The sequence below is a fragment of the Lissotriton helveticus genome, chromosome 2_1 (assembly GCF_964261635.1).
Source record: "Lissotriton helveticus chromosome 2_1, aLisHel1.1, whole genome shotgun sequence".
NCBI classification, from domain to species: domain Eukaryota; kingdom Metazoa; phylum Chordata; class Amphibia; order Caudata; family Salamandridae; genus Lissotriton; species Lissotriton helveticus.
The window spans coordinates 517,534,969-517,562,002 of record NC_136059.1 but is presented as its reverse complement, the minus strand read 5'-3'; the positions used below and the strand labels follow the sequence as shown (position 1 = coordinate 517,562,002).

At 44.2% G+C, this 27,034-nt stretch overlaps 1 protein-coding gene across 4 annotated transcripts in view; it reads right to left on the bottom strand.

The window, feature by feature from the left end:
- Nucleotides 1–27,034, bottom strand: part of TRAPPC13 (trafficking protein particle complex subunit 13) — a 512,549-nt gene that overhangs the window by 169,336 nt on the left and 316,179 nt on the right. For all 4 annotated transcript variants that reach the window (XM_078675160.1, XM_078675157.1, XM_078675158.1 and 1 more), the window contains exons 5-6: nt 21,298–21,425; nt 1,272–1,344 (exon numbers count right to left, since the gene is read on the bottom strand). In XM_078675160.1, coding sequence (XP_078531286.1) covers nt 1,272–1,344; nt 21,298–21,425 — 201 coding nt within the window. The remainder of the gene's footprint in view (nt 1–1,271; nt 1,345–21,297; nt 21,426–27,034) is intronic.

Sequence of the window (27,034 nt, the reverse complement as noted above, 5' to 3'; positions counted from 1 at the left end):
CTCCTCGTCAGACCGGCGCTGCAATGTCTGACGGGCCCCCGAAGGATCTCTTTGGCGGAGATATTTTTAAAAGAGAAAAAGCCGTATGGTGCGTGCAGGTGTGGGGGAGGGAAAGAAACGGGAAAGGATCCTGTGAAGGATAGTGGTGTGGTGCGTGCAAAGAAAGTTAAACCTACCTAAGGGCATCTGCTCTTGGATGATTTATTCTCGAGGTGTCCTTGGTAGGCTAAAAAACAAACAGGTTAGTGAGTTACGTTAGGGCTCAATGTGCCAGTGTAACTAATCACAAGGTCGACATGTTTCACGCTGGGTAAGTCCTAATGATCTGTAGCGTTTCTTCAGGACCTAAAGCTAAGAGGTGTAAACGTGCACATCAGAGAGGAAAGAAATAAGAGAAGGGTTCCCTGATGATAACCCTGTCTGGAGGGTGAGATCGCTCGTGGTGTACCCTAGTATACAGTCAGTCAGATGATCTCTGTAAGTAGATCTGTCCACGTAGTGCCCTCTTAGTTAAAGTTCTGGCTCCACAGGCTAAGCTGCGCTGGTTGTGCTCGCATCATTGTTAGGTTTTAGATGGGTGCTCGTTCATATGCACCTACCTGCTCCAATCTTTCTCTCCCCTTCCAATTTGGGTGACATACATGCGCCCATTATCACGGAACAGTGTCCACATTGATCTAACTGGAGTAGAGTGTCAGAGTAGAGTGGCATTGAGTGGTGTGGAGTGACAGAGTGGCATAGAGGAATGTGTTGTAGAGTAGAGTAAAGTGGCGTAGAGGGAGTTGCGTAGAGTATTGTAGAATGGAGTAGAGTGTCTTAGAGTGGCGTGGAGTAGAGTGTCAGAGTGGAGGGGCATGTAGTGAAGTGTCTTACAGTGGCGTAGAGTGGAGTAAAGTGTTGAAGAGTGGAGTGGCTTAGCGTGTAAAGTAAAGTTGGTTTCTCAATTGCCTTCAAAGAGCACCAGGGCGTATTCCCTGAGCAAAACACAAGGCACAGGTCTTTGTCATTGCTTTGCTAGTATACACTCACAGTCTGATAAGCACACTGAACCATATCTTTATTATTCTGTGTAAGATAACTAAAGGCTGTTCCATTCTGTGCCTATTTTAACATGCCTGCAAGTACTCTGTAAGCATATCCGTTATCCCTTGTGAGTGGAGCTCTCACAAAGCCCCTACACTCGAGTCTCATTTCAAGGTGAATCAGATGGAAAGATGGGCCATACCCTGCCCCTATCAACGTAGCGCACAGAAGCGACACTCGGCCCTTACCTGAAACTTGAAGAACTTCCTGAAGTACATCTTCTCATTCGTCTGCGTGGTGTAGCTCACTGCACACACTAAGCTGGAACAGAGATATTGCAGAAATTCTAGGTTAATTTTCAAACTTTTTTATTCCAACAGAATGATCTCTATGTGCCCGCAGACATTTTAGCGATGAATCTGTCAATATTAAAATAACCTTACAGTGATCAGAAGAAAGGTTCTGCCACCCTTCACCGGCCGCTGAATTAAAGTACAATGTTATCACCATCACTTATTCAGGTTATCATTTTTTTCCAGAACTGGAACTGCTTTGACCAGAACATTAACAATCTATTGTTTCCGGACACAAATGTAAAACCATACTAACTAAAAATAAAAAAAATGATGTCCACTGAAAGGTCGCATAGTTCTACATGACAAATATTACAATTCATACCAGTTTCCTACTAGATGCGTTATTTTATTTCTCATGGTTACGTATTTGCAAGAAAATGGGAAAAATGAGTTTTTATGGAGGTCAATCCATATAATCACTCATGAAGTGGACTTTATCAGGTAAAGGGGATATTCTTCCACTATCCATGAACCCCGTGGACCCCTCTTTCAATTTGCAAATGAACATTCTGTCTCATAAGGAACGTCAGGCACCCTTTTTGAGGGAACTGAAGTGGTGACGCTGTCCCAGGCACAAAGGTTATGTTCACGAAAAGAATACAATGATGGTGAAGCGTTTTAGTGGGGATTCATAGCAGGTCTAACTATTGGTGCCAGGAGAAGCAGAAACTGGCAAGACGTTGTTTGTACCCTTTTACGGACACACACATTGTATACCTGAATGGTTTTATTGCACAGGAATACTGCAATTCTGTCTCAATCCAAGCATGTAATCAAATTTTCTCCCATTTAATCCTACCTGTGCTTTGAGGCAAAAAATATTATCAAAACCCCCATAAACTAAAACCTTTCCAGTGGGCCACGATAATTTTTCATCTCTTCTTGTGGTGGTCAACCGTTGTCTAATATACAAGGCAGGCCCAAAAGATAACACTTCCTCATTTAATTTAAATGTTTTTATATGACATATCTGGCAAGATTTTTTCAAGATGGGTATTATTTGATCTAGTAATCCAACCGGGGCAAGATTGTAACATAGCATTTCTAATAAAGGCGGGATTTTTAAAAACATTTTGCCACAGGCTTCCTGGAAGATACTTACACCTCTTCAAGAACATCAAGACGACAATTCAAAAATTGGAAGACTGACCTTGTAGGCCAACACACCAACGTAAACACCTTGGGGAGACTTTTGTAGTGTAGCTCTTTTTAAATGTTTATTTGATCTTGCATAATGCACAGACATTGTTATACGTTCAGCCCTATCAAGTGCCACGCAGCTAGGGTTACACGCATCTAATATCCCTCACCCCAATACGGCAAGGACCGAGATTGTCATGCAACCAGCGTGTTTGTGTTTGAGCTTCAAGGGTCTCACCGTGTGCTGGACAGCTAATTTCTGGAAGTTGTACTCTGAAATGCATCTATGACTCTGCTTAGCGTCTTTCTCCTGGCTATTAGACGTCGTCTCATTCACATGGTTACATTGAGAGCCTCCTTCCCCTGCTTGACAGCAGTACATCATGGAGCGTCCTGCAGCAGTGATTGGATAAACATCGAAGTAAATCAGTGGTCGAAGTGGGCGGTATCGGAAGGGCACGGCATGCCCCTACTTCGTTTATTAAAAAGATTCCGTTCCCCTACTTTTTCTTTTAAAAACTGTGTCCCAGTACGGCAGAAATAGCAAAGGTATTCAGATATGGCTCGGCTTGCTTTTGTGGACGATCGGGGACGGGCAGAGAAGGAAAAGGACTCTATCTTACTGCCCAGAGAAGACAAAGACAATGTCCTCTTCTTTTCTGTGCTGGCAGCTGCCCCCCCACCTTCCGATTATTCCCTTTCTTTTGGTCTTGCTCCTCACTTACTGAAAACCGTGACTTGAAGAAACGGTTCACAACCTCTTTCCTTCTTTCATTTAGTTGCTTCCCTGTGAAATGGATCCAAAAAAGAAAAACACTCTTGCAGGAAATTCCCTTTTTTTCCTGACATTTTTCAATTCCAAAGTGCACCCTCGGATGGAGAGAAATAAAAGGTTTTAAATATGAAAAATAAATACATAACTAAATAAAGCAAGACAGAGTGGTTGCAAAGTAGCCAGATTGGTTTTATTCACATCTAAACCCATCAGCCTCACTTTACAGACTTTGCAGTGAAGTGAAGCGCTACTTTTGTTTTCTCGTCTTTCTTTGAACAGCATTGTTGCTCCCAGGTGGGGAAGTGCACCATTCCTGGATGTACTGCAATACCGGTTTGATGGGTGGATTGGAAAACAAAATGTGTACCATGGCTCTGTGTTTACGGATGTGGTCTTTTTAAACCATACTCCTTACGTTTTGTAAGGATATAAGCATAGGAAATTGTAATGGTTCCCTTCAGGGCCCTGTAGTCATGTCATTAACTTTTCAGGTAAAACCACTCGCTGATTTCTGAATAGTGAGTGAGAGATCGCTAAGGTAACCATGTTGTTTCTGCTTACATTTAACATGCTTTACTTTAATCTTGCATTCCCTATGATTGTTTGCTTTTACTTTTTTTTTTAGGCAGCATATTACTCTTATCAAATGCATAATTTGAATTGAGCCACATCCAAGTGTTTATAGCGGGCACAATTAGCCTGATGCCACTCTCGCCCTCATTTTTAGGTCTCACCTATCCCATTCCGCAAGGAATGGATAGGGGAGAATTATAGGGTTGGATCAGGAAAGCTAAACCAGACGGCGGATTGCGACAAGTGCATGTGCTCCGTGCGCGTTCACAAACCAGCTACGTCACTAACCACCATTTGTCTCTCAGTGCCTCACACACTTCAAAGGCTCTGCTCCCCGCCGCCCGCCTGCACAATTCCCCTCCCACCTCCCATGGCCGCTCTTCCCATTCACGCGTTCGCACATCAAAGGCTGCTGTGTCTGATTGTGGCGCTGCAACCGGGTGAGTCAGACTTTATAGGAAAGCTGCCATTTCCGGTCTTGCAAGACACGATAATGGTCACCTTTGTTATTTCCCAAAAACAAAAGGCTACTTTTTACCGTTAAAGATAATCTTAACGGGTTCTTCTTCTTTTCAAAGTATATATTTTTTGTTCTCCTAAAAAACATGGTAACGCGCGCCCTCCTGTGTCATATAGGTTGCGTCTTTCCTGTCTCCCATTTCATGTATTCTTCTTTTCTGCCATGCTCCCACTACCGTCTCTCTTATCATTGCCTACTCTCTTATCGTTGGCTGTCTCTAACGTGGAACACACACTTTTCATGCTTCTGAGGTCGATAACATGAGCCCCGTTGCATTGGCACACACTGCCCTCACACACACAAGTTACTGTCACACACACAATGCTCTCAGACACACAGGCTGCTCACACACACAGGCACTGTTCACACACACAGACACTTCTCTCACACACACAGGCACTTCACACACACACACCGGCACTGCGCGCACACACACGGGCACTGCGCGCACACACAGCCAAGTCAATATTTCTTGGATTTCGTGGTACACACATCCTCATTTTCCACCTACTCAAATATACAAATGACCATGCTCGTCGAAAAACGTCTGTTTTGCTGCGCATCAATATGAGAGCGCTGGTATTTGTTTAATTTAGTGACTGGCGACTGTTTATGCATCATTTTGTGCTTCATATAGTTCCCAAGGAGTTGTGGTTCCCTATGTGCTGTCGTCGTTGGGGTGACGGGATCTGACTATCTTGGAAATTGCTTTTGTGTGGCACGCAGAACACTCCGAAGCATCAACCCATTGCCTGTTCTGAAACAATAGATCTCTGCGCCTGCTACTGTTACGTTAGGAGCATTCTTGAACCAACCACTTGAAATTCTTTTTTTTATTGAATGTCATTCTTCAGGAAGTGACATAAAATCGTTAAAGTGCTGCTTGATTTATAAGCTGTACTCCTTCGGTCTTTGGGCCTGCCCTCTGAGGAAGGTCAGCCCCGTAGAATGACAGTGTGTACATTATTAAGGGACAACACACGGCCCATGAGCTTCTGCAATTGCTTAACTAGGTTCTTGACCTGCAGCCCAAAATCAGGCAACGCTAATTGTTTGCGTTTTTAATTATTCATCTGGGACGAAATAAATAAATAACAAAAGCCCTCTGCTTGCATGCTACTTTCGCGGCTCCTTTGATGTGCGTCCATTTGCCACCAGCCACTTAGCCACTTTGTGTGCGCGCGCCGCCTCTGCTGCCAGGCTTCAGCACACCAGGCTCCACACCCCCTCACCCCCAATCACTTCATCCGCGCCCACTTCACACGCGCTCTGCAGGTCATAAACAGGACCATCTGCTCCACTGCCAGCGCTGCATGACAGTCTTCAAAGCAAGCTTGTAACACGAGCTGCCCTCAGACTTTCCAAGACACACACTTTTCATGCTTCTGAGGTCGATAACATGAGCCCCGTTGCATTGACACACACTGCCCTCACACACACAAGTTACTTTCACACACACAATGCTCTCAGACACACAGGCTGCTCACACACACAAGCACTGTTCACACACAGGCACTGTTCACACACACACACACACACACACACACAGACACTGCTCACACACACAGACGCTGCTCACACACACACCGGCACTTCACACACACACACCGGCACTTCTCACACACACCGGCACTTCACACACACACCGGCACTTCACACACACACCGGCACTTCACACACACACCGGCACTTCACACACACACCGGCACTTCACACACACACACACCGGCACTGCGCGCGCGCACACACACAGCCAAGGGTGCCAGGGAAAACGTATAAATAGGGATGGTTTTAAAAGAAATTTGCACTTGTGCCTTTCTGCCCTCTGCATCACCACATCATCACTCAGCGCTACACCAGCATCACTCAGCACCACCACATTATCACTCAGCACCACCACATTATCACTCAGCACCACCACATTATCACTCAGCACCACCACATTATCACTCAGCACCACCACATTATCACTCAGCACCACCACATTATCACTCAGCACCACCACATTATCACTCAGCACCACCACATTATCACTCAGCACCACCACATTATCACTCAGCACCACCACAGCTCCACTCAGCACCACCACATCATCACTCAGCGCTACCCCAGCATCACTCAGCGCTACCCCAGCATCACTCAGCGCTACCCCAGCATCACTCAGCGCTACCCCAGCATCACTCCGCGCTACCCCAGCATCACTCAGCACCACCAAATTATCACTCAGCACCACCAAATTATCACTCAGCACCACTACATTATCACTCAGCACCACCACATTATCACTCAGCACCACCACATTATCACTCAGCACCACCACATTATCACTCAGCACCACCACATTATCACTCAGCACCACCACATTATCACTCAGCACCACCACATTATCACTCAGCACCACCACATTATCACTCAGCACCACCACAGCACCACTCAGCACCACCACAGCACCACTCAGCACCACTCAGCACCACCACAGCACCACTCAGCACCACCACATTATCACTCAGCACCACCACATTATCACTCAGCACCACCACATTATCACTCAGCACCACCACATTATCACTCAGCACCACCACATTATCACTCAGCACCACCACATTATCACTCAGCACCACCACATTATCACTCAGCACCACCACAGCACCACTCAGCACCACCACAGCACCACTCAGCACCACCACATTATCACTCAGCACCACCACATTATCACTCAGCACCACCACATTATCACTCAGCACCACCACATTATCACTCAGCACCACCCCAGCACCACTCAGCACCACCCCAGCACCACTCAGCACCACCCCAGCACCACTCAGCACCACCCCAGCACCACTCAGCACCACCCCAGTATCACTCAGCACCATCCCAGTATCACTCAGCACCATCCCAGTATCGCTCAGCACCATCCCAGTATCGCTCAGCACCATCCCAGTATCGCTCAGCACCATCCCAGTATCGCTCAGCACCACCACATTATCACTCAGCACCACCACATTATCACTCAGCACCACCACATTATCACTCAGCACCACCACAGCACCACTCAGCGCTACCCCAGCATCACTCAGCACCACCACATTATCACTCAGCAAACCCACATTATCACTCAGCACCACCACATTATCACTCAGCACCACCACAGCACCACTCAGCACCACCACAGCACCACTCAGCACCACCACAGCACCACTCAGCACCACCACAGCACCACTCAGCACCACCACAGCACCACTCAGCACCACCACAGCACCACTCAGCACCACCACAGCACCACTCAGCACCACCACAGCACCACTCAGCACCACCACAGCACCACTCAGCACCACCACACTATCACTCAGCACCACCACACTATCACTCAGCACCACCACATTATCACTCAGCACCACCACATTATCACTCAGCACCACCACATTATCACTCAGCACCACCCCAGCATCACTCAGCACCATCCCAGTATCACTCAGCACCACCCCAGTATCACTCAGCACCATCCCAGTATCACTCAGCACCATCCCAGTATCACTCAGCACCATCCCAGTATCACTCAGCAAACCCACATTATCACTCAGCACCACCACATTATCACTCAGCACCACCACATTATCACTCAGCACCACCACATTATCACTCAGCACCACCACATTATCACTCAGCACCACCACAGCACCACCACAGCACCACTAAGCACCACCACAGCATCACTCAGCAGCACCACAGCATCACTCAGCAGCACCACAGCATCACTCAGCAGCACCACAGCATCACTCAGCAGCACCACAGCATCACTCAGCAGCACCACAGCATCACTCAGCAGCACCACAGCATCACTCAGCGCCACCCCAGCATCAATCTGCGCAACCATTCAACAACAACTGGTTCAAATATGTTCTCTCAATGGTTCAAGCTTTATTACTAATGTCACAAAAAGATGTTAATATTTCACTTCTGTTCTTGGATTTTCGTCACAATAAAACACACTGAACATAATCTTCACAAAAGTTTTTTTACAAAAGTTTAAGGTATTGCCATTATAAATTACCACTTTTATTTAAGTATTATTTAAAAAAATTAAAAGCCATTGTTATTTGTAATATCAATACATCTAAGTCACGTAAATACAACATATGTTGCATTACAAATGCTATAGGTGTCACATTTGTGAAAGTTATAACTATTGGCATTGTAAATGACAAAGCAATTAATTTAGCTATTTTCAAAACCAACACATAAGTAAAAAAATTGTCATTTAGAAGACCAATAGCTCAAACTTTCCTAATGCGAGACCTATTGCATTGCAAATGCTTGTTGACTCCTGTTGGGAACATCTAGGGTAGAGGCTTGGGAAGACAAGGGAGGTCATAAGAGTAAGATTAGGGAGGGAAGAATGAGTTTAAATTAGCATTGTTTGCAGATGATCGCCTGGTCTCTCTGACAGACCTAAGTAAATCTTTGCTGTAACAGCTTGGTGAACTCCAGAAGGTCAGATTAGTACTCGAGCTTAAAATCAAAATGCACAAATGTGAGGCTTTACGTATGAAGCTGACCTGGGAGGAGATCCTGGCATGAGAGGGGGTTTCTTTCTGAACTTTCACTGTTCAAATGAACCTTGCACTCCCTTAAGTATCTGGGAGTGCACCTTCCAGCAACAGTCTCCGAACTATATTTAGCTAATGAAAGAGATCTGAAAAGACTTCCAGGGTAAGACTTCCAGAGTTGGCACAACTACTATGTACCTTGGCTAGTTTGCCAAATAACTAACAATGGCTGTCCTAACAAGGATATTGTTCCTGCTCCACACCTTTCTGATACATGCAGGTCAAACATTCTTGGATAATATCGAGCAGATATCTACAGGTTTATTTTTTAGAGTGATGGAGGAAATAGACAACTCTAGCAAGAATAGAATTGGATTTCAATATCCTAAGAAGATGGGCTCAGGGATCCCAAATTACACACTGCATTATCAAGCATCCCACCTCAGATATCTCCTAGAGAAAAAGGATGTATGGTCCAGGAAGCAACACTTTTGTAACAGTACATGCTCCCATGTTGGAGACGCCATTGCTTCTAAACTGACCCTACATTATGTACTCCCCCATGACAAGGTCAATATTAAGTGTCTGGGACCGGGTTAGAATTAAAAACAAACTTACAAAACTTCCCTTAACATACGCCCAAATTCTGGCCAATTTAGAGTTTAGCACCTGTCTGGAAAGAAAAGCATTCAGATATGGTCAGGACATGAGATGTGTCAAAATAGCGAATATGTTCAAAAGGGGATTATACAGTCCTTTAATTAGATTTGGAAAGATTGTGGGCTGAATGAGAAAGAATGGTACCACTACAAATAAGCACTGGTATCATGTACTCAACTTTTAGGGAAGCAGCCACACGGTCCCTTACAAAATTGCGAAATTCAATTCTCATCTGATTTTTATAATCTATAAGATCCTACCAGAAGACACTGCTGCTGATAAAGAGAGATTTCAGGATGACTGGGAGAAACAGCTGTGTCCTTCATTAACTAAAGAAGAGTGAGAGATGATCCAGAGGAATAAATATAGGGGTATCAGAATTGACCAGGTATAGAATGTTCAAATAAGATCTTGCTTTAGTGGCACTAGACTTCTCAGAACATGCATGCCACTGTTAAAAATAGGTGTTGGACAGGATGTGATTAGGTTCCATAGGCTTGAACCTAAAGAAAACATATATGAACTGTACCAAAGTTAATGTATTTTAGCTTTCAACTGACCCTTTTCTCGTGAGCTCTCTGGTCATTTCAAATGACAATTTTATTTTGAATATTTGCTGTGCTGCTTGGTATTTTTGCATTAAGCTCTTGTTAGATTGGAGGACTTCCCAACGTGTTGGTGTTGTATTTTTAAAACCGATAATTACAACAAAGCTGTGAGGAAAGCTGCATCACTGATATATTACTGTTAACTTACAACTAGAAACTAACTATATGGTAAACATCATACATCTTATCCAAGAGTTATTCCATACACTTCAGTTAATTTTAGTGATTGAAAAACATGACACCAAATGACTATTCTCAGATCTAAGGTTTCTGCTCCTAAAATACTTCTCGGTTGAATACAGGTTCATTAAAAAACTTGGGCTCCCAGCTGTTGGAAGGGGGCAATTAGTTGATGCAAGCGCCACCTCCGCTCTACTGTAGAGTGTCAAAAATCAGGTTTAGCAAAAACATTACCCCATTAGACCCCTTCTGGTAGTTCGGGCGGGCTTGATCATAGACTAAAAGTCTAAGGAGGAAGTTCCCGGAGAACACCAAGAAAGCCCTTGGTTTTCCTCCGGGAAAGCTGCTGCTATTACGTCGTTGCTTTTGGTTAAAAGGGAAGCGATGTGACCGCTGAACTTCATGGACCCAATTCCAGTTCGAATGATCGGGAAAAGCCTCTTGCAGGAGTTTCACAATATAGCGCCTTAGGTCGTCCGCCTCCAATCCTTCCAGAATGCCAAGGAGGCAAAGATTATTCCTTCGTTGTCGGTTCTCCTGCTCTTCCATCTTTGTAATTAAGTCTGACAGACAAGCAGCGTGAGAAGAACCTTGGTCTTTTAAGGTAGTTACTTCAGTTTCCAAGCGCTCTGTACGGCCTTCCACCATGGTGATATGGTCGCTAGTGTCAGTGCATATTTTGTTTAGCTTTCTCATACCCCTTTGAAATATTTTAGCGGCCCCTTTAGCTAAACGTCTGTCAGAGAGGACCTCTTCATGGAATTCCTTGATTGAAGCTAGTGAGGGTTCTCCGGTTGATTCTGGTGTGGTTTTTAAGTTTTCCCAAAGCGATGTCTGAACAACGTCTTCGCCGAGGGGATAAGACATCTGAGAGTCTGAATAGTCACACTTAAACTGCCTGCATCTTTTTGCCTTGTTTCTGGTCTTCTTCTGGCACTGCACAGTTCTGGTGTCTTTAGAGAGATCAATGCTATTATCTTCGCTTGAGCTGGTTCAACCTTCAACTGTTTTGGATATAGAGCCATGCGACACAGAGTAGAAGTTTTCACCGCTAGGTTCCGGAGTCCAAGGAGCTTGGGGGCCAGAGTTGGCTTCCAAGCTAAGGATATAATTGGTAATGCCGGCTGTAGGGAGTTTGGGCCCTCCCTCCGATATGCAGATTGTTGGTGCAGAGTCCAAGATTGGGGCAACGGTAGCAGAAGGTGTTATTCCCAAATCCCCTATGATTCTGGAAATTCCTTCAGTGGGTACTGGGGTGAGAATAAAATTAGTAGAGTCTATCAGCCCTTCTGTGCCTTCCCGTTGTCCCCTTGAGCTCGCAACTTGAGGTCGCAATTTCCATGGGTTGGGCAGAGGTGCAGCTTTCCTTCGGAGTAGGTGTTGATTGCTTAAGGTTTGAATCCCCTTGTTTGTCTAATAGTGAGCAATCAGGCTCGCTCTCGGGGGTGAGTGCGGTATCTAGTGTGGAGTCAAGTGCAGATAGTGGCACCTTAACTCCAGAAATAAGTTTGGCTATGGAGGTCTCAAGTTCTGCACCTTCCTTTAAGGCTCCTCTCCCCCCCCTGATCCCCCCCCCCTCCCTCCGAGTCTCCCTGTTGTCTTTTTAGGACCGCTGGCCTCCCATTTATCTCCGGGTAGGTTGTCCGTTACCCCAGCATCTCCAAGAACAGCGCTGGTTTGAGTGGATTGGGCGGCTTTTGTTTTGCTGCCATTGTTGGTTTTTACGCCCTTGGTCAACATGATCCTGATCCGCTGCCTTCTTCCTCCCAGCCGTAACACCAGATTAATAGAGACAGACGATAGCGCCGAGGCAACAATGTAGCAGAGCAGCCAGCGGGTAAATAGCTCCCGAAGCGCTCTTGCAGAGGCGAACATCCCGCGTCCGTTTTCCACGTCCCAATCAGTCCCGGCGGTCTGGAAGTAGAGGCTGGTCACATGTGTTCTGTTCTCCTTTTGCATCACGGAGCAGTCCGCATAGCCGACAGTCGATGTGCACGGTGAGAGCAGCTGAGAGGCGTGGACTCATGCAGACTCCATAAAGCTCCCCTTGTGTCTCGCCAGATTGAAAGTCATCATAAATGGGGCCTCCCGGATCTTCCTGTCTGAGATCAATGCTGGGGAATTTTTGGGGGGAATTAAGGCAAAAAAGGGGCCAACCTAAAGGGCAGACAAAACTTCCCTGTCTCAGAGAAACTCGCTGAATCTAGTATTCCCCCCCTCATCACCTTTTTCTCGATCACTTTGATCTCCCCCGCTGCTAACTATCTCACATGGGGTACACACAGAGGACTTAGACAGTTTAGTTCCTGAATGGGGGAATCTTTTTTTCTCACTTTTTCTTGGTTGCTCATAAAGGCGTGGCCTAGCAGCAGGGACCTAGTTCTGACAACCATCAATCAGGGTTTTCCTGATTGCTCTCATTTGGGGGGATGGGGAAGGGTGGGAGGATATCTGCACTGTGGTGGAGGGATCAATGGCACTTGTCACTATTGTATTGACCTTAGCTAATGCCAAGCTGTACTGGAAGATAAGAGACTCACATGGGACAAAAAAATAGGGGAAAAAAGGAAATAAATGAGCAAATTGAGCAAGCTTGTGGTAATGGAAGAGAAGGAATCCTTAAGGTATTGCTGCACACAGGATAAAATTGATTGCATTTTTGATTATGTGGGGTACATAATTTGTATATATCGTTTAAACTTCACCAATTTATACAAATATTTGTATGAATAAGTTAAGCACCTTAGAATCATTTCAGGTAACATATGTGGGCTGAATGACGCCCTGAAAAGACACAGGGTCTGTGATCACTGGGGGCTGATATCGTCAGTCTCCAGGAAACGCAGATTGAGGGATCGCAGAAACATCTATTGAACTCACTGGGATATAGAGTCCTATGGGGGACTACAAAGGGTGCGAGAATTAGAGGGGTAGGGGTCATGGCACAAAATAGACACCCATTTAAGTCTACTCGTGTGAAAATCTGACCCTCTTGGAAGATGGGTTATAGCGGAATGTTGCCTACCTCCTAATTTTTCTTTCACTTTATTGTTGTGTGTCGATTTCGATACCGTATATAGATTTTCCGATTTATGCCCTTATATAGGTACAATTCCCATTGCCCTTATTTGGGCATAGAAATACAGCCCTTATTTAGGCATTGCCCATGCTAACCAAATACATGCATGGTCAACTATATCTGTCCATCCACGTCCCAACAAGTTCTTGGAAAACCAGACTCTTAAGCCTTTAGGACTTACACTTGCTTGGATATTGATTTCTCCAAGAACTCATTTATTATGCATGAAAAATTCATTCTTAAGGGGTTCATTCAAGACGTTCCTCTGCCCGACTTTTACGTAAATTCTGGCATTCCTAAACACCTTCAAGGTATAAATATACCTTCACTTACCATGGCAAGCCACGGTACGGCACAGCTCGACTACATACTTGCACGACACGGCTCGCCTCGGCAAGTTCGGAAGGAGATCTAGTCCCCACCTGATGCACTGACCAGACGCTGCCATTCTCATCGCAGAGAATCCAGCTCGAGTGTTTCTGACTACCCTTGCTACTTATCGAGTGCCGGCAAGAAATTTCAACCTCTCTCATTCTAAGTTATGGAGCAGACTAGAACCTAGAGAAACTTTTGGCAACTCTTGGCAATACTAAAAAATAGCTAACTATACTTAAGAAAACTGCACCTACTTCATACCTCGTACTACACTTAGGTTAGGTACACTGGCTTAGAACTAGCTAGAAGCACCAGATGAGTATTTACATTTTAGCCTGTGTTATTTATGTATGTATTTTTATGAATATATTGTTATTGTTATTGTTAGGAGTACTTGTAAAGCGCAACATTCATCCTACTAGGATATCACGGCGCTGCAAAATGAGCAGTAAAACCTGGGCAATTACCTGGGACTTATTGATTATTCTGGTGTAGGGAATGTATATGTCATAGCTACAGACCATGCTACTGCAGTATTATTTTATCTCACTGCTAACGCTGTACGTATTATACTTCGCATTCTGTCTTTCCATTGTAGCAGTTCATCTCTCTTGCATGAGAAATAAGACTGTTCAATAAACCCTTTTTATTGAAACGCCCGTCTCTCTATTTCTGTGTAACTCTGTATAAAAGAAGCATGCACGATTAACTGAGTGAAATTGTTATCTATTGTTTCCATGATTCTGAGACTGTTCCGATTCTAAGGGAAACAAAGTTGTCATGTTTATGCAGTTGTCAGAAACTAATCCCTTCTTGTTTATTCGAGAAGTTTCTAGTGACCTCTGAGTTAGCTGGCACACAAAAGTAATTAAGTTTAATGTACTCGATATAGACATACTGACCTCAGTCCTATGTCAAATCTATAGTGTATATTATTCCAATGCGCAGAGCCTATCAGGGATATAGGAACTACACTACATTATGTTCCATCTATGGGAGTAACACTGGCGACCCCAGGGTTTTTAACTGGATAACAGAAGAACTTGCCCATTGGCCTCTCCCGATCGTTATCTGTGGTGACCTTAATATCAATTTACCCAGTAACCGGAAGGCAAATGATCAATGGTCTTACGTAGGTAGGAAGCCAAAAGTATATCAAGCTGTATTAAAGCTAATGCAAACTCATGGGCTCAGCGAAGTGTGGGCTAGCTTAAAATCTACCCTGCCGGGATACACATACTTTTCGGCCCTGCACATTTCCCTACTAAGGTTGGGCTATTTTCTGGTCTCATCTTCCTTGTTCCGAGACTGCTCTATAGACATTGCTACGCGTTTTATGTCAGACCACAACCCACTTATCTTAAACATCCGAGGGTTGGGAAACAGCAGGGAGATTCCGAATTAGAGCTTTAAAAAAAGCTTTACTCCATGATGCTGGTTACCGAACGCTTATGCAGGGATGGATCCAAGATTTTGATTTAAACATAGGGTCAGCTAAAACCATGATGGTATGGGACTCATTGAAGGCGGGCATCCGGGGAGAGACCCTACGGTTCTCTATAAGGAAAAATAAGAAAGAAAAGACGCAGATCTCGGAACTCCAAGACTAGATGAAAAAGGCAGAAGACAAATTAACTCAGGCAGTACAAATGAGGGCTGAAATTAAAGCTGCTCAACTTCAAGATGCGGGTGGCCGAAGAGACCACTCTCAAAAAAGCCGCACCAGCCTCAGTAGCCCTCCGTTGAGGGAAAAACAGCTCATCAGTGGGGGGAGGGTTGTAGGCTGACCCTCCCAAGACACTGAGGGTGTGCCCAATGCCCCACGGAAGGGAGCCCCATGGAAGAATGAGGATCCTAAAGGGGCTCCAGGGGAGTCGAACAGCCTGCCGGATCTGGGAGCTCCTGAGGGGGCTCCACAAATTGCAAGGAGGGCACTGGTAGCACTAGCCCCGGCGACGCCGGGTGGGAGGGCGGCGCCGAACCCTCTCCAGAGGCCTCTACAGAAGAATCCAGAACTCGGCGTCGAAACGACATGTCGGCACCGGTTGTGCCTCGTCAGACGCGACTCGGCAGCCTCCGGCAGAAAAATGGCAGAACTCTGATCAATTTAACAAAAGGGCCTACAAATTAGGCAGGCTGGGCCTATGTAAGGGGTTCATACTTCAGGTGCGGGCAGAACGGGCCCTATGATAAAATTAGGCCCTGCCTCATTCCCTCCTCTTGTTCATTCTTGAAGAAAATCCTTACTACATACCTTTCAGGCTTTTCAAGTATTTCGTAATGGTAGCGGGCTGCATTTAGTGTAGTCCTATTGTTGTTACTTCTACAACTTCTATAAGTGCCAAGTTATTCACGTTCCTTGTTCTATCCTTGCTCCCCCTTTGCAAATGATGCTTTTCTCAGGAGGTGCAACTGCTACGTACGTGGTGTGCTGGCTGACGAGCATATTGTACATTAGAACACAGCCCACGTATTTAGAGACAGGTATGACATTGTAACACATGTAGTTTTCTGTGTCTGTAGGCCTTTGTGTAACATCCTGCACTGTTAACTGTCCCCCCGTCCCATCTTTATCAACAGCTATGTATTCAATTTGGTACAATATCTCTGTGTCATTTAAGCAATATCTCAGGGATAGCACTGTGATCACAAAACACTATAAGGAGCTTAGTCATCATAATGGCAGGAATGAGGGTCAATACGGCTAGTAGCACCAATGGTCATTTTATCTATTTGTTCTGAAAGTCTTGGGGCATTGTTGCCCCTAAATCATTCCCCTGAACAGTTGGCGAAGGTGCCCCCTAGCCCCCCAGACCACCAAAACGCTCCCGTTAACATTTGGTGACCCTGAAACTATAAAAAGCTCCCCCTCTGAAGATGAGATCGCCTGGGCCGGCGAGGCAATCTTCCGGCGCCGCCTCATCCAGAGCGGGCTCCGATTAGCCTCCGGTGCCGGGATGGCGCCGACCCCAACTCATGTCCGTGCTGAAGTCAGAGTTATGAGCACGGGCAACCACCTGCGGCACCACAGCGAGCCCCACGGGGCTATGCAGCGCAGCAGAGGCGCCGTGGGACAAAGAGGGGGACCCGGAAGGGCCGTGCCCTAATGACCCCATGTGGAGCGTAGAGGGGGACCCAGCTTGGCCGCGCCCTAACACCACCACATCTCCGACGTTCCTGGGAGGCAAGAGCTCAACTGGCGCCAGGGGCCAACCCGCCGGCGAGTCCGTCGGAGACCCCACAAGAGGCGGAGGTTCAGAGGACACCCCAGGAATGGGAGAGGACCCAAGGGAGGTCTGCAAGGCTGTAACATAGGCCTCCATTTGGACCAGAGTCGCCCCCACACCCGGAAAGGGCGGTTAGAGGGGGGGGACCGTCTGGATTGCACGTCCGGAAAGTTCCGGGAATCAGAGCCTCTGACAACAGAAGATGAGGTCGATGACCTAGGCGACAAGCGCCTCGACTTATCAAGTGGAGAATGACGGACCCGGATCCCAGAGGGTGATCGACGGCGGAACCGGACAGTAGAGGGACCTGCAGTCGACTTCGACCGGGACAGCCGTGCCGAAAGAAGCTTTATATGGCGCTCCCACTGAGACTTCGGTTTCAGACGTTGGCAGGCTTCACGAGCTGTGGAGTCATGGTGCTCACCCAGACACCACATACAAATAAGATGCGGGTCTGTCGTGGACATCTGCAGCGAACAAGAATTATAAGATTTGAAGTCCTAAGGCATCGCACACTGTTCCAGACGCAAAGTGTCGAAAATGAGGCCTGAAAACAGGCCCGAGGAGCTCACTCCGGAAAATAAGGAAACTGACGTCAGCGCACCGGGAGGGACTTATATGACCCCGCTGAAGTCACCTACGAGGACGACGTCAGGGCGAGGTCGTGTGGCGCCGTCCCCCGGGACGCAGAGGTGCTGTTGCAAAACATTTCCGGATCCAGTGCACGCCTGGGGATATTCTAAGTTAAGGAATCTGTGGCTAGATGTCTCTATCAGATTTTAAGATATATTCTAGGATTTTTGCGGCTAGACTATCTTTAAGAATCGAACCCCTGGTGTCGGAATGGCAACACTGGTTCATCCCCAAGAAAGGTACTAATGAACACATACGACGGAACATTACTTTATTCGACGCAGCTCAGATATCAGGAGACCCGATGTCGCTAATTTTACTTGACGTTGAAAAAGCATTCGATCGAGTCTCCTGGCAGTTTCTCTAGGGCATCATGAGAAGGATGTGTTTTGGGCCTGAGGCAATTCAAGCTATTCAAACTCTTTAGATTAACCCCACAGCCAGCATTTCAATTAATGGGAAGTTAACGGAGCAGATTGAAATCTCACGAGGTACCCGCCAAGGCTGTCCTTGCTCTCCACTGCTCTTCGCTTTATATAAAGATCCTCTTATAATAAAAATAGAAAACAATCAAGAAATCCCGGCTGTGAGCAGATTTGGTTGGGACACTAAAATCAAGGCCTATGCCGATGATTTGGCCGTGGCGACCCCGGATCCTGAGACTGCCATTTTAGCATTGGAACAGGAGGCTCAGTAGTTTGGAAACATTTTGGGATATACACTTAATAAAGGAAAAACAGAGATCATTTTAAATAAAGAAATCAATTGGGTGGACAGTCTGGTTGTCCAGAAAGCTAAATACTCGGGAGTCACTATTGTCACAAACACCCATCTGATTGTGGCAGAAAATCCGATCCCGTTGGTGGAAGAAATTAAAAGAGCGTTTAACCAGATAAATAACTTACACTTGACTATAGTGGGGCGGTGTAATGTTATCAAGATGACCTTTTTCCCCAAACTACTAAATGTTTCAGCGCTATCCCTCTAGAGTTCAGTGGTATACACCTGTTACAACGCATTTTTTACTCCGCACTACCATTACAACGTGACTTTTACTCCGCATACCATTACAACGCATTGCGCTGGGGGGCGCTGTAGGATAGGGAATAAGTTTAATTTTCTATCCAACACCTTCCCTAGTGTCCACGGGGACTGGTGTTGGAATAGAAAATTAAACTTACCACTATCCAGCGCCCCAAGGCGCTATGCGTTGTAACAGTATGCGGAGTAAAAGTCGCGTTGTAATGGTATGCGGAGTAATAGTATGCGTTATAACGTCATACATCCGAGTTCAGTACTACTATGCTCCAGAGATTTGAACAACTTTTCTCACAATTTATCTGGGCACACTCTCAACCTGGGCAGGATTTTAAGCTACTCTCCCTTGCCAGGGAGAGGGGTGGATGGGCGCCCCTAATATAAGATTGTATTACTGGGCTTCGGTCCTACAGTATAGTATGGAACTGCTGCACGAACATCCCTATACTCCAATCGCAGGACTCCCGTCTCCCTTGCAACTACTACTTGCGGAGGAGGCCCAGGGATGCCTGTGGTGGTAATTGACCTTCGGATATTACAAACAGGTTAGATTTAAGACCCTGGTGAGGGCATATAAAGTTATTTCCAAGATACGCAGAATTTATGGGCTGGGCAGATAATTATTATTCTCCCATTAATAATAATACCAACTTGCCAGCTATTTTTGGGAGATCTTATCTCCAGGACTGGTATAAAGTGGGATCTTAAAATCGGGAGATTTAATCACCACTGAAGGAATAAGTCATTTATTTATTTATTTATTTATTTTGAAAACCTTTATTGATTCGATCAAAGCAGTACAAGCGCAGGCCTACAACAACAGGGGCCGGCCGCAAACTCAGGAAATATAAGCAGAAGCATTGCACATGGTTACAGCTCAAGGAGTAATCACGGTGTAATCATAATACATGGTTGTAGGCACCACGAAGCACAAGGATGGAAGAGGTTTCATTTTTCATAGTATTGAAGAAGTAGCTGTGGCTATATCATCGAAGGCATCACACTACACGATAAACAAGAAGAAACGGGAGGGGCGTATCCCTCCACGCAATCGGGAATCGGTGATGAGCAATACGGCCTAAAACACACTACGCCCGCCGAAGGCAGGCCAGGAGTAAAGGTCAAACAATGGCAAGCAATTTAGCGAAAGCATCATCCGGAAAACCCACCCTTCCGAGTAGAGGCAAGTGCAGATGCCCGACAGAGAAAAGGATGAAAGAAGGAGATACAGCCAGCCCTACTAAGAAAGGAAGAGAGAAAGGGACCATAGAACAAAACAAACTAAAATAACAAAACCCCCCCAACACCCGCCACCCTACATCACCGTAATGGCTATGGCCTACCCCACTAACAGCGTGCCTGTCGCCCCAGAATTACCCTAAAGAAAGGAAAATAAAAGATAAAGAAAGAGAGGAGAACAATAAAAAGGTAGAAGTGGAGGAGGACCTCCCGGTAGTACACATGTTCGCAACTTGTCCGAAACTTACACCATTCCTTGGCAAAATACAAGATTTCTTAAGGAAAGTCCTTTCTCAAGATATTTAGTTAACCCCCACGGTTATTCTGTTAGGGATACAGGACAAGGTTAACAGAAGGAGCGGCGGGGCATTTATCTTTGCAGCCATGACAATACTGCGGATCTGTATAGCCTCTGCATGGATAGATCCAAACCCTCCATTGTTCTCCCAATGGTTGGCCTGACTAGTCACGACATGTCACCTCGAGAAGGCTAGTTTTGCTAAAAAAAAAAAAAAATTAAAAAGGCATCCGGGGAAAAGGGAAGGGCCTAATTATCTGGGAACCCTTAACAGTATGGCTCAATCAGGCACACTACTAGGGCCCCCGTAAAGCAAATTCCTTCTCCTTTCAGCCAATGCCTGTCTATCAATTTTGTTCGTCTTGGTTACATGCGATGCTCGATTATGTAAAGGTGTGCCATATCGGATTCTTTTAAAGACTTAGGGCAGGGACATCGCTATGTTTATGTTGATTATACATCTTATTGCTTATAGCTCATTATGGTTATTAAAAATCAGCCACTCTTATATGATTATGCTTTATCTTATACACTTCGTGGATTAAGAAAGGCAACAAAAGAATATATGTAACCGGTTCTCTTTACCTTGAGTTAACCTTTTTGTTTCTGTTTGGGGGGGAGGGAGGGGATGGGGGGTTTGATACTGCTTCATGTTTGTATTTGGTTTTGTACTTTATATTCATCAAAATAAAATTAAAAATAATTGAATGCATGGAGGCCACATATCAGAGGGAACAGAGGACATTACAGATTGCCTGAATGTAAGGCATGTACAGCATATGTAGAATCTACCCACTTATCCACAAATGCTCTACTCCAGAGGGAGGTGGAAATGAATAGGAATAATGGTAACTGGTAGGGGGAGCTGGGTTCTTAATGGAGTTTCTAGTATGTGTTATTGTTTTCTTTTTTGAAAATATCAATAAAAAAGCATTGGTGTCGTAATTAGCTACTTCATTCATGTCTTACACAAAAACTACAAAAAATATACTTTACTGATTTTCAGTTGTTGTTACTGCCACTTACATGTGTGTCCCAATCTCCTTCACTTCATGGTGGATAACATCATCTATACAGCTATCAGGCGAAAGCTCTGCGACGGCAGATGTGGACGCAGACAGGTTTAAACGTTGAGAGCTGGTCTGAAGATCGGCCTTTTCAGGGATTAAAAAATGTAAAACATTCAATGTTTTCAGCATACCAAAAGAAAATCTTAAACTTTTAGCATTTGTGGTCATAGATTCAGAATCCATAGCAGTCCATACAAATTCAGATTCCATTCCTTTTTTAAGGTTGTCCTATTAAAATCATTTCAGATGGGCACAAAAGGGGTCCATATTTGTTTTTATTGCTTTTTTGTTTAACGAAATAAATGCAGTAGATCATTTAAAACAAAAGGCATTTTACTTTTCATTTGCATCTACTTAGTGTGCTTTATTTGTTATTTATTTGTTCCTTTTAAAGTTGTCAGTTATCAAGATTATGCAAGTCCATGAACTGTACAATTCCAGTTCTTTTAGGTATTCTAGTTGCAGTGTCAATATATTCTTTGCCCTGTGGCTACACACCATGGTTTTGACACTTTTGAAATGGTTTTGACATTGACACTGCTTGCGATTTTGTTTTTCCCTGCTTGTTTACATAAAACATGGATTCTATACTCTGTTCAGATGAATATGGTTGAGCTCTTGTGTAGTGTAGTTCCTATTATCCCAATAGGCTCTGCGCATTGGAATAATATCTTCAATAGTATAGACCTAGGGCAGAGGTTAACTAGGTCTTCTACCGACGATATTAGACTTAAAGTTTTGTGTTTGCCAGCTAGCTCAGAGTTCACTAGAAACTTTCTCGAATAGGCAAGGAGGATTTTAACCTCCCTGGATAGACAAGAAGGGATTTAGTTTCTGACAACCATAGAACATGACAACTTTGATCTCCCCTAATCAAGAGTGTATCTCTAGAGTCGTGTGAAAACAATAGACAACTTATTTTACTCAGTCAGTACGTGCATTCTTAGTTTCACCAGTTTGTAGAGAAATAAGAGATGGGCGTGGTTCAATAAAAGATGTTATTTATTGATCAGTCTCTTTTCTCATACAAGAGAAATGAATCGCTATTATTGCAATACTTGTAGTTAAGTAAAGTGCATACAGTAGAGACAGAATTATAAAATAATACTGTAAAAGCATTGATATGGTTTCTGAGCCATATGATACTTTAAAATGGATAAAATAGATACATACATATATACATTTGACTAATCGTACTCAACTGGTGCTTCTAACTACGCCTACCCCAATGTACCTGACCTAAGCCTAATACGTGGGCGGGAGTAGATAAGTAGCAGTTTAAGTTAAGTTTGTTTTGCCAAGGGACCGATTCGAGAATTCTCTGCAAGGGGTTATTCAGTTCTGTACCTGAGATCTAGAATGATGGAGGGCTGGTATCTCTTATCCCAGGTCTTGATATTCCAGCAGCCTGCGAAGGCTGCTTGGAAGCGCCGGAGCTGGATTTCTCGGCAGGAGAAAGGCAGCGTCTCGTTCTCAGCGCGTCAGGAAGGCGGGGCAGCGTCTGTGGGCTTCGCTCTCTGCTGGGCTCCTCAGCACGTCTCGCTGCTCCGATCTCGTCACCACCGCAAGTGTTTGCTTAAGGCAATGTCGGTAATATTTATACCTGAAAGGTGCCGAGATTGACATAAGGATGGACATATATACGTCAATAAGGATGTCATATGAACGGGCTCGTTCGCACATTCTTTTGCTGAAGTTCTCGGTGAAATCAAAACAATGGTTATGGGAATTTCCCAGGTCGCTGTAGGTTTGATTTGTTTTGAGAACTCCGTATGCCTTATCAGGGGCTGGAGGAATATCGCTTGTCTAATTAGATGACATGCGTTATGACCTAATCAGATAACGCGCTTCTGTGCCGTGGTGTGGCTTAATCAGATAACGGTTTTTGCACCGTTGGATGGCTGCTAGTTAATTATTAACCAAACCAGGGTTGGAATAGGGGAATCGATACAGTACCTATAGGAATACATCACACCCACTCCACGTAGACTATGTCCATATTTACAAATCTAGGCATAGTGAATATCAGTAGCGTTTGTGTATACCGTACCACCCCAAAATACATTTATATGCATTCCGAAAATTGGATTTTATAAAATATACGAAACACAATCACATGTACTGTCACGTATACTATAAGCACAAGCAGTCTAATAATGCTACTCATATGTTAAAAATTCAGCATAATCTAAATGCGAAAACCACACATGAAATGGCTCTTAATACAGAAAAAAAGTGCGAGACCATTTCATCACAATCATAAATTTATGTATAACAGTGCTAGCATAGCGAATGTCTTGTGACTACCTAAAAATAGAAATTTAGTTCTCTAAGAATAACGTCTACTTTAAGCAGAAGATAAGTGTCCCAAAAATCGTAAATATTTTGGAATTGGGGAAAAAGTTCTTGCAAAAAAATTATGAGAAAAATTTTTCATATCGCTTTTCTTCAAAAAGTTGAAGGCCAAATTCAGCATGTAGGGAACTCCAAGTGCTAGTTTGCTCAAAGTTATTCCTGCTGCTCTGGTGAAAACATCATATCATTTAGACTGTTGGAAAAACTGTCAAAGCTTCTTGCGTAAGTTCCACTAATTCGGAAAAGGTTGTTACCATGCATTCATGAGCCTGAGCATGATTGCCTCCATTGATGTTTGGATCAGCATAGCTGACTGAAGGTCGTACCTGCTCGATGCTGCTTTCATCTTGTACTTCACTACCCCTCAATCGTAGTGGTGAAGACTCCACGAATGCCGTCATCAGGATTGGTAGCCGCTGGGGACAGCACAATGCATGAGCCGTTACCGGACCCAACAAGGTATCTGCGTCCATTGGCACATCCGATTGTAGTGCCAGACAGGTGTCCAACACGCATTCTTCGCCGCATAGCAAGCACCTTAATACAGGCATAACACAACTTTGCCACATTGGTCTAAATGAAAGAAACCAAGTCATGTTCAGGTCTCTAAGCCGGGATAGTCCAAGGATTTTAGTTACCCGGTCCCGGTAGCCAATGGCTAGGATCATTTCTTCCCTTGTCGCAGGTGTTTTGTCTGTGACATGGTTTGCCATAGCAAAATAACAGGATCAAAAATAGAATACCCGCTACTAGTCCTAAAAGGAGAGGAAGTCCGCCAAAAATGGAATGGACAAAGTCTGGAAAAATACCCAGGATGGCTTTGAATGGAGTTAAAGCACCCGAAAACACTGCTTTAAATACACTGGAGATACCAGTGGTATCAGAAATATTTAAGATTTCGTTCAGTATTTCTGCGAAATGTATGGGAGAATTAGTTGATAATAATGAATGAATCTCTTCTGTTGTCCTTGCAACTTGGAGATCATACGTTTCTTTTGATGACGTGAGCCTGGTCGGCGTCTGTAGGAGCACAGTCTTCATTCTGCTTAAAGTATCTATTCGAATAGAAGCAATTTTCAAATCGGGCCATAACCTTGCCTCCCTGTCTGGAGAATCGCTGGGGAACAATACATGTTCACAGCACATGACCTTCCTAGTCACAGTTATGAGATAAGGTTTTCCGGGCAGCAAACTACAACATCTGCGATCTACTATTAGAATGTAACTCCCGTTCGAGAGTCTCCTAAAGAATGGTTCTATTCGTGTTGCAGGTGTGCCTAGCTGGTAACATGAAAGGTTATTTGAAGTCCCTTCACCGGCTCCGTGCAAACTAATACCCTGACACAGAAGTGTACCGCTCAGTGATCTTGCACAATTATCGCCACTGAGAAACACTTTCTGGCCTTTATTGCTGACACATTCGTGTGTATAGGGCAAGTTCCATATTGACTTAATGTATCCTTTACCCAACCTTTCATACTAGCCTGCCTGTATATATTTTTGGCAGAATTGAAACTGGAAAGTAGTTATCGGAATATTTATTATTCCATGTATTATCCATTCAATGACAGGTCGTTCTGACATTGTCAATGGTAATCTCTCAAGTTTTTCAATGCTCAGAATTGTATAGTCAGCACCCTTCTGTGCCAAACTGATTTGTTTATCAGTGAGGTTAAAGATATTAAATAATGACGTTGTGTTGATTAAACGCCAAGGCACATAGCCAGAACGCAAATTTTGTAACGTCCAGCCAAGCTGTACAATAGAACGCAATTGGGACTGACCGTGTTGTAACATCAGTAAGTCTTGCGATATTATATCGATTGCTGAAGACACAATGCTGTCCAGAGAATATATTCTGGAGGACAGTCATTAACCCATTGTCCACCACAGAAAGTGATTTTTCCAAATTAATACGGTCAATTTCCCGTATTTTTTCTGCTGTCTCAATTTGAGTTACTTTCCAGACTTCGTTACAAGCTGCATATATAGAGGCCGCTATGAAACGTTTTTGACGCTGTTTGCGTGGTCCCAATATGAAATCACGCAAGTCAGCACCTTCTGTAAGTAAAGTTAGGTGTTGCTTAATTTCAGCCAGTGTGGACGTTTGTAGCCATTGAAGGCAGAGCTTGCCCACGCTGTAGGTGGTTACTATCCCTGGATGTTGTCTTTGGGAATATCTAGGGTCTGGCCTAGTCAATGTGAACCCCTGTACTTTGTTCAGGAATCTGTCTTGACAGTTATTTGTATCTGTGGGCCAGATCAACCATTTTTTCCATTCAGGATGTGTTCTGTTTTGGTTTAATATATGGTTTACGTCTATCTCAACATCTATAGAGCTATTACTGTTCACTGTTGGCTTTGGAATAGACGGTTTGTTCAAATCTTTGATTTTGTCTAAGCCAAGACAGGTAGTTTGTTGAATAGTGTCGTTCAAAAATATAATTTGTTCTGGGATCATGCAGGCTCTAAACAATGATTCTATAACTTGTACTTGCCAATCTCTTGTACCCCAAACAGTTTTTGTTTCAATATTATTGTTCCAGAAATCAAACCCAAATGTATTCATTTGTTCAAAGAATGAATCGGAATATATCAATTTTGTGTTTGTAAGCATGGTCTTCATACCTGTCTTATTTGACAATTTGAAATAAAATGTTTCTGCATTACTTGTGTTAAACCCTGAAAAGTATGAATATTTATCATAAAATGTTTTCGAGCTATCTTTTGGAGGAGTAGCACAATGTTCCCATTGGTTATGATTTAAAACATTTCTAGGTTGAGCAGATTTATGTAGATAATGGTTACCATAATGGTTGTAGCAGAACATCTGATCATAATTAGACGAACCCTGCAAATAATCATGTTCTGTAAATTTAGCAGACATCACAAGATCAGACATCATATCATTAATACTTTCAAAGTCCCAATCATCCGCAAATGAGCTTGGTTTTACAAAGTCACTCAATGAGATCTTGAATTGGTGTGGATACTTCAGGATTTCAACCGGACCATAGATTTCATAATCAGTTTTGTCCCATGCTACACCGCCTGGTATAGGATTGGCTGTGAAGTTTACTGAAGAAAGTTCTCTTTTCTCGATGTGTGAAGATGTGTGTGGTTTAAGGACCAAGTTGATTTTCTGGCTTGCTGTGTCCATTTTAGCATATTTCCCTTCAATGAAATGTCCCAAACATAGTACTAAGATGAGCCAAAGAATGAGGATAAATGCACCGAAGGCCACCCAAAATTCAATCCATGGAGAGATCAGATAGGTTTCTTTCAGCTGTTGAAAAAGTTCCTTAGCTTTGTCTTTAAAGGTTTTTGTTGATGGCTGT